Raw genomic sequence first — 9,677 nt, 5'->3', positions numbered from 1 at the left:
TAATACCTCAAGATGCCAGTTATTCTGGCATTAATGTTTCTGACGTTGTGAATGATAAGTGATCATTTATATCAGGTGAGGTATTAGCTTGTTGGCTCCATCCCCTATACAACACATATTTTATATTAACAAAGCGACACGTTGCAATTGTGTTCTTGAGGTGCTATTTCCACCAATTCCTAGTAATTTCATTAGCTTTAATATAGTTTACTGCAATAAAGAAATATTATTTTTCTTAAAACTGTTAACCAACATTGCAATTTAAGTCTTTTCCTGTATGTCTGACTGGGGCTTTACAACTTTCTTAAAAAAAACCTTTGTTTGATAACTCTCTTACTATGCACAGTAACATTTTTAAATAAATATAATAAAATAATTTATGAATGAAGTGTCTACGTCATTATTTTATTTTATTTGCACACCAACATGGTTGCACTTATGACAGGTCAAGATATATTATAATAATAATTATAATTAAGAGTTGCTTTCATAACTATGGACAGTTGCAGATATTTAATGCTATATATAAAATTAAAAAAGTAAAGCATAAAATAACTGAAAAGCTAGCTCGGACTGGAAGGTTACAGGAAAAAATGATATACTTACCTATGTTTTAATAAAATAATGTTATGAACGCGTCGCGATCTTTACCAGTGAGGATAAATAAGCTAAAGTACCAGCCTCTTACTAGCCACCTAAGTGATGACTATCCCCAGAAGAAAGAATGCCCCGATCCCTACCAGTGAGGATAAATAGGCTCACCTCCCAGCCTCTTACTAGCCACCTAAGTGACTGCCCGAAGAAGAAAGAACACCCGGCATACTTTAGGTTGACAAATTCCTCTAATATTTCATGCTCTCATTTAGTAGTTACAAAAGTCCAGGCCCAATAGTAGGGCAATATTTAATATTGAGTTGATATTGAGTATTATTTTCTTTCACACCTAGTTATTTGCAGTCAAAAAATAATCGAGGAATAAGAGTCTTGGCCTTAATTGTCAAAATTATGCCCACCCTTAAATACTTTATCTAAACTAATATTATAAAACTAAAAGATTAGATTATTTGTATGTTTATTTGTAATAGATGATACCCTAAAAACTACTTAATCGATTTTGAAAATCCAGATTGTCGGTCAGCCTATGTGACCAGACCGGCACCAACATAATTTTTTTGAAAGTCACAGTGCATCGATAATTTTCATCTTTTCATTTTTAGTACGGTATTTTTTAAGACTACAATTATACTGGATATCAAATAAGATTTATCAACCAAGAAATTACTGGTCTTGTCATTGAAATGTTTAAAAACACCGCATTTTAAACGTAATAAAGATATTACTGTATCTCTATATTCAGCCTTCAGTATTTGGTTTACGTAGGTTGGCAGATCTCAAAAATATCACAGTGTAAACGTTTGTGCGTCATTACAATTGATAAATACAATGTATGATATTTAATTACTAAGGAATTTTACAATGATCAAAGTTTAAAATATGTGTACGAATTAATTCCTCATAAGGAAACTCACAGTCGCTCAGCGATCTATGGAGAGTACTATGCTTGGTATTTCTCTACACGATCGAATCAGAAATGAATAGATCAGTAGAAGAATGAAAATCACTGACATAGCGCGTCGGATTAGCAGGCTAAAGTGGCAGTGGGTAGGGCACAAAGTTCGCAAAATTTATGGCCGATAGGGCAAGAAGTTTCTGGAGTGGAGGCCACGAACTGACAAGCGCAGCGTTGGACCAACCACGAGTTGGACAGATGACTTCATAAAAGTCGCTGGATGCGGGCCGCTTCCAATAGGTTCTGGAAATCTATGGGGGAGGAGATATTCAGCAGTGGACATTCTGCGGCTGATGATGATGATGAATTCATTCCTCCCCACGGTGGCCAATCTCAACGGAGATCAGCCACGCAGGAGATATTATAGTGCACAAGTGTGCATAATACACAGGTGCACTCTCTGTTCCTTCACTCTCATAGTCCAGTGAGCCGGCAATCAGACATGAACAGAGAGAAATCAGGAAAAATAATATAATACTAGCACCGTATTATATATACTGCCCACTGCTAAGAACGTGCTTCCTCTGCTACTGAAATGATTTAGACCATAGTCCACCACGCTAGCCTAGTGAGGATTCATATTCATATATTGTCAAAATTACTACAGAGAACTTCTCAGATATGCAGGTTTTCTCACGATGTTTTCCATCACCATTAATAAAGAATACTCACATAAATTAAGAAATATCAGAAGTACGTGCCGTTGGTGTTTGAACCAACGGACATGCGCCTCGATAGTCCGTTCTACTCCTAACTAGGCAATCGCCACTTTATGAACTATAAAATTAGATTTTATAAGTGTTTTGTCTCAGTCTCAAATCTTTACGCAAAGCTAAATTTAATAATATATTACAATCCAGCATTATTTTTTTACATTTATCTATATTACATAATGATATTAGGTATCCACAGGATTTACTTCCCTGCTCATACCAGTAGCATACACATATCAACATAAAATAACAAGTAATATAAATGTAAGGACCTATTTCACATGTACAAATGTTATTCGTCAGTTGACGTAGAATCTGCAAAGTAGAGTACTTATTTAATAACAATATAATGAGAGTATCATTGCCAGTGAATTCTGTATTTAGTCGTCTTATATTCAACGTGTTACATTTTATACTGGGCCACAGTAACATATCATTAAATATCGTATTAGTCAACGAAGCAATAATTAACTAATAAACTGCAATTGGTGGCAGTATTGGATATTTTAAGGGCCGTTAATAAATCAATCTCACCTTTGAGTAAGATCTCAAGTAGATATTTATTTCATTGTACTATTAAATATGAAAGCGGCGATAGCCTAGTTGGGTGTGGAACGGACTGCCAAGACGAATGTCCGCAGGTTCAAATCTAAAGGGCACACACCTCTGACTTTTCTAAAAAATCATGTGTGTATTCTTTGTGAATTTATCGTTCGCTTTAACGGTGAAGGCAAACATCGTGAAGAAACCTGCACATCTGAGAAGTTCCCTATAGGAATTTCGAAGGTGTGTGAAGTCTACCAATCCGCACTAGGCCAGCGTGGTGGACTAAGGCCTAATCCCTCTCAGTAGTAGAGGAGGCCCGTGCTCAGCAGTGGGCAAGTATATAATACAGGGCTGATATTATTATTATTTATTATTATATTATTAAATATAAAACTTTAAATTGTCAAGATTGTCCTAAGCTGAGTTGTCGGTTCAATAAATAAAATTCGTCTTTCAAAATCTGCCATATACTATTTAAGATTTTATTTGAAATGTTGATATCTGTGTATTAAATAGCGGTTTTGAGATGCTGATTCGAATTTGACGTCTCAGCTGATATCGCAAAGCACAACTAAGTTACATCTATAAACACATATACTATACAGCTCTAAGTTTAACTACTTTCTATCTGATATTTTTAAACGATTTTTACTTTCATTTGTTGCCACAATAATTTTAATCAAACATTTATCTCCTCTACGTCACTTAGAAATGAAACAGGTTTAGGAAAAAAACATACTCAAATATACACTCATCTTTAACCAAATAAATTGAGAATAGCTTTATGTTTTCCTATGTCATAATATATTTAATACTTTAGATTCCATATCAGTTAGCGTGGAAGGCTGGCATGATGCTCACGTTACAAGCGAGTTCGGATCGCACGAGTGGTCTACCAATATTTGCACAGCACGTCAGGTGAATTTTACAAATTTCTTTTAAATTTTCAAGTGTGGATTGATTTAGATATAGAAATGGTTATTATTCCGGTACATTATACAGCAAATAGCTTAATTGTAATTCTAGTTCTAATTTTAATTGTTTTCTTCGCGTTTATAGGTGTGGACGTAACAAAGTGTTGATATTGAAATATTGAAAACAAATTTATTTAGATAAGAATACGGATTACTTTACTAATTATTACAAATTGTGTTCTTGCCTTGGTCCGGCAAAGACTACTCCCGGTATATAAATCAGCATCTAGTACTCAGAAATAAAGAAGATACCAATGATTAAAAAAATTTTGAAACCAAAATAGTGTTTTGAAATGAGCATGTTCAAACAAACAAACGGTTCAGCATTATGTTAAAGTATACGAGTATAAAACAACACCATACACAATTAAGACGAGAAGGTAGTTCGACTAATTAAATATATTTATTCAACCGATAATTTTCATCAAAAATGTATTCATAACGTATTGACTCTTTATTTTTGTTCCGCGCGGTAAAAATAAGAAAAAAAAGACGGAAAAAAGAAACGCGTTATCGCTTCCATCACTTGGAGATTAGTGGAACGGTTATCTTGGTTTCACGGTTCTTACGGCCTAATGTCAACACTCGGGAGTATAGCATCATCCGAGCGAGCATTGGACCGAGTCCCTAACCCTATATATATACTACACCGGCATACCAACCAAAACTCGCGATGACCTTCTTCAGCGCAGGCGAGACGGCCCCGGAGTATCTTGTTGAACTGAGATAGCTGCTCGAAACCGTCTCAGCGATGAGGAATTGACCCTACTCTTTCAGTATCAGAATCTTGGTATTCGTGCCAAATAGTTTCGATTAAGTGACGAAGTAATAATCAAATACGCCTCATAAACAATAAACACGAGCAAGAATCTTGACTCACGAGGCACTAGATTATGTCTCTCATCCTGACATATTGTGACATGTTTCATTATAGATAGTAAATAATAGTGATAAATATTTAGAACGCCATACATGTTTTAAAGGGACGCTATTTAGGGCTCATTTAAATTAATTAATAATATCAATAATTGTACGCAATGATAGCTAGTAACATTTGTTTTTGAATATCTGTCAAAAGATGTAAGTATGTAGGTCAATACAGACGAAAATTGCTTAAGGCGATACCTCAAGGTCCATTTTCATACATTTTGTTTCGGCTTTAATCTGGGTAACTAAACAAGTATTGGCAAGTAAAGAATTTAAATTCACGTCTAGTTAGTGATTAGTTCTCGCAGTTGAAGAAAAACGTAAAATAATTAATAATCATGGATATTTCGGCCTTTAAAATTTAATATGACGAAATTTTAAAGGCCGAAATATCCATGATTATTAATTATTTTTACGTTTTTCTTCAACTGCGAGAACTAATCACTAACTAGACGTGAATTTAAATTCTTTACTTGCCAATACTTGTTTAGTTACCCAGATTAAAGCCGAAACAAAATGTATGAAAATGGACCTTGAGCTACCACCTTAAACATTGCGCATTTTCAGACAGGGTTCAATAATTGCGTACGATAATTGCTAGCAATAACTGATTCGCCTAAATAAGGCTTTCTTAGATTTTTAATGTAACTATCATGATGCTACTCAGAGACTTTAAATCACGTATGATTCCTCAAAATGTGTCAATTCATGTCTTATGTGATGTCGTAATTTCATCAAAATCATTAACGTTGTTTTAGAGAATGCTATAATTGACAATAATGTAGACGTATAATTCAATATGTTTATTTAAATAACAAATATATATTATGATGCTTATAATGTTGACAGATAAACTATGTTTGAAATCGGAGACCTAAAGGAGAAAAGCGATGATGAAACCAAGTCCGAACAAACATCTCTTGTAACTCCTGGCGTGTATGTCCCACGGAACAGTAAGTGCAAAACATTAATACAAATAAAACATTTTCATTGCAATAATGCAGGCCAACACAATTCTGATAACTTTGTGAAACATAATTCTCTCCTCGGTTTACATTTTAATTGAACTAAGCTAAATATGCTCAATATACCATTTTTTTTAATGATTTAGAGGGCAAACAAGCATACGATTCAGCTGATGGTAAGTGGTCACCGCTGCCTTTTTTTGATGGTCGCCAGATCGCATCTTTCCGGAAACGCTGGTAGTAGCAATTGGTTCCATAGTTTTGTAGTCCGTGGTAAATATCGGCAGAAATATACTATAACGGATTGCCAACATCCGAAGAGATGCGGAGGGAAATTAAATTTAAATTATGAATTGGTGAAACGTTAAAACTATTGAATTAATAAAATTTAATTTATACGTTGAATTAAAACAATCTCGAATTTATGATTAAGTTTCTAGACAATACCTAATTGTATTAAATCAGTTTTATCCTCCTAAAATATTCTAACTAAAGAAGTAATACTCCAAAAAAATCTTCCTCTGTGGAACGAATCGTTTGGACGTCCTTACACACTGAGGAAAGTCATGAACACATATAGGTATATAAATAATTAATTATATTTGTAATATGTTGATTTCAGGAACCCACCGCCAGAGGTCATTTCGAACGAAGGCCAAACGGATAGTCACAAAAAATGGCGAATTCAACATCTACAATCCAATGCACAGTCGCAAGGGATTCTTCTCAAGCTGGTTCATGACCATGGTAGAAGCCAGGTGGCGATGGACTCTCCTCCACTTCTTCATGGCTTTTACCAGTGACTGGCTGTTCTTCGGATTCATCTATTGGATTATAGCACTGGCTCACGGAGATCTCTCTGAAGACCACTTACCTCCAAACCAGAATGCTACCAACTGGGTTCCGTGTGTTAAGAACATTTACGGGTTTACTTCCACGTTTTTGTTTAGTGTGGAAGTGCATACTACTGTAGCTTACGGTAAACGAGCTATAACTCTGGACTGTCCAGCAACTATCACTGCCATGTGCCTTCAGTGCATAGTCTGCTCTATCTTCCAAGCATTTATGGTCGGAATTCTCTTTGCCAAGCTAACAAGGCCCAAAGCACGAACTCAAACAATACTGTTTAGCAAGCAAGCCGTTGTATGTTTTAGGAACGAAAGACTTTGCCTCATCTTTCGGGTTGGAGATATGAGGAAATCTAGAATTCTGAACATCAAAACATCTGTCTTCGTCCTGAAATTAGACACACAGGACGAATTCCTGGAACATTTCGAACAAATAGAACTTGACGTCGAAATGGATGGGTGTGAGTCCACGTTTTTCATGTGGCCAATATCAGTCATACATGTTATTGATGAAACCAGCCCTTTGTACAAAATTTCGGCAGCAGATATCCTGTGTGGTAAATTAGAGATTTTAGTTGTTTTTGAAGGCATCATAGAATCGACTGGTCAGCCAGTCCAAGCGAGATCTTCTTACACCAATAATGATATATTATGGGGACACAGATTAGTCCCCATGGTAACACCGGACCTTCGCAAAGAGGCCTACTATGTAGACTTCTCTAAATTATCTGAGACTGAACAAGTCGACACGCCGTTATGCTCAGCTAGTGAGTTTGACGCTGTGACTACGTTATTTGACTTTGAGATTTCTAGTTATCTAAGCGAAAAGTTTGAAGATAGCTGACAGAGATATGGTGATAAAATTATAATTTTACTAGTAGTTTTAAATAAGGAAATGAATGATAAAATAAATGTAGCACGAAGTATTTGCAATCATGACTGAGTATATACGCATTGGTTTTAAATTAATTTAAAGATAACATTGCAGATACGGCACTTTATGTCTGTTTGTAAAACGTTGGTGTTTTTTTTGGATTTATAAATAACAACTATGAGACTATTATAACTCCTACGTACATTAATATTTCTATTTAATCTGCAGATTTTAAATATGCATACAAAGAAACATTTATATAATCATAGTTTCGTTAAACTTAATATGAATGATGCACATAAATTCAAACGAAACTTGTAATGTTTATTAAAACTATTTTCATATCTTATATCCAACAAACTTCGCGCAACAGTGATATTATGTTTTCTCCTTGTAATATTAAAAAGAAATCTGTCCAACAATGTTCTTCGAAGTTTTAAACACGAAAGTCAGGGCTTAACTAAAACCACTCACTTGTCAACCGAGATAAGAAATTATTTGTTGAGTGAAAATATTTTTCGCTTCTTTACCTCCAAATATTTCAGTCATGCGCTTTTACGTTGTTATACTGGATTAGATGAAATTTTATAAGTGTTATAGTAGATTCGATTTTCATGTCAAGCAAATTTTGTATACCATTGCTAAAAATCAACTGCGGCAATACCGTAAAGAATGAAATGGGGTACATAAAATTTAAATATTCTACTCAATATTGTCGCGTAACGACGTTGCTTGCAAGCAGCCTTTTCAATACAAACTAAACACCCATTGAGACGTCTGGAATACCTAAAATTAATAAAATAGACCTTATTCACTCAGATTTGTTATTTATTTTGAATTTAGCATAAAATACACTGTAATTCGATTTCACTGATCTTGTTTACGAAGACTGAACTGCAAATTAAAATATTTATAGTAAACTTCATTAAGCGGTGTTTGTATAGGATTTAAATGCGTAACTATCTTAGACATTGGCAAATTTGCGTTGCAATTAAAATATAAGTGAATTTTAGAAAGAAAACCAAGATAATCTTACTGTCTACTTACACACATATCAAGCATTTATCCTCGATGGGGTATACATAGGTACAAACCAGGGCACACACTTTTAACCAAGTGATCATGATGTGATAGGGGGCGAGCCTATCGCCATATCAGGCACAAATTTCAGACTCCGGGCTGATACTGAGCAGAAAAACCCAAATATCATTTTTCCCGACCCGGGATTCGAACCCAGGACCTCAGAGCGCTGCTGTACCACGCATGCAGTACAACTACGCCACCGAAGCATTCCAACTATCTACTTCATTATTATGTACGTAGCACACACATTCGTACACACATACATTCCATACCCATGATAGGTTGGTTAAGCCAGCTAAAGTTTCCAATATCCAGTCATTCTTGTTTAAAATAAAAATACTTAAACGAAACTTTTCCCTACATTACCTCATATAATTATTAATCTTTACATACAAGTATTATTAGTATCACGCTTCTATGCCATAGGACTGGACAGAGTTTGGATCGCACTTTGCTCATTTCTAGCCTACGTCTCTCGCTTCCTCCACCTTCATTAATATTTTCATGTATTCCGACAGTTCAGCATACTTTTGAGCTGGCCTTTACTACTAATGGCAGATATCTGAAATTCAGAGGTTCGGTGTGGTCGCCTCCTACTGGCCACACCCTCTTTATCAGTCTCCTATAAAGCCAACAAATATGTTTTTCATCGTGGTCTGAAAAAATACGTGAAACTAAAGGTTTTAAAAATTTAATACCCTTGTTTTTATAAGAAGTCTGTGTTTCCTTCGCTGGAGGTCCTTAAATAAATAAAATAAAATGAGACTCAATAAGTAGTCACATTTTAAGATTAGTGTAGTGTTTAACTGTCTCACTATCAAGAATTTAGCCTTTTAGACTTTATCCTTACATATCTACGCTTAAATGCTTTGGAATGATGTCTAAGTGACAAACATACTGAAAATGTGCTACGTAAACATATTTGGAATTGATAGACTTTTCTGCATCATTTGATCTAGAGTTTGTATCTCTGAGTCAATTTTTATATTATTAGACTTAATTTTTATAAAGTAAATAGTTTATTTGCTATGATTTTTCTTATTAAAATCAGAACTTTATATAGTTTCACTCAAAGTTTACTGATTGCCGCTCTAAAGGTTTGTCGCTTAGATAATAATATGATTGCCTTTCAAACCGACGATAATGTAAAACAAAGTCTTTCGCCGCGCCTGTCTAT

General features: G+C 34.8%; 1 protein-coding gene across 1 annotated transcript; it reads left to right on the top strand.

The window, feature by feature from the left end:
- Positions 1-3,635: 3,635 nt before the first annotated feature.
- On the top strand, positions 3,636-8,237 carry LOC115453580 (G protein-activated inward rectifier potassium channel 4). The gene is made up of 3 exons (XM_030182287.2): positions 3,636-3,747; positions 5,580-5,683; positions 6,318-8,237. The coding sequence occupies exons 2-3, from the start codon at positions 5,587-5,589 to the stop codon at positions 7,385-7,387; spliced, it is 1,167 nt and encodes a 388-aa protein (XP_030038147.2). The 5' UTR covers positions 3,636-3,747; positions 5,580-5,586; the 3' UTR covers positions 7,388-8,237.
- The last annotated feature ends 1,440 nt before the right edge of the window (positions 8,238-9,677 follow it).

Source organism: Manduca sexta, chromosome 13, assembly GCF_014839805.1.
Source record: "Manduca sexta isolate Smith_Timp_Sample1 chromosome 13, JHU_Msex_v1.0, whole genome shotgun sequence".
NCBI lineage: Eukaryota > Metazoa > Arthropoda > Insecta > Lepidoptera > Sphingidae > Manduca > Manduca sexta.
This window is presented reverse-complemented; position numbering and strand designations above follow the sequence as displayed.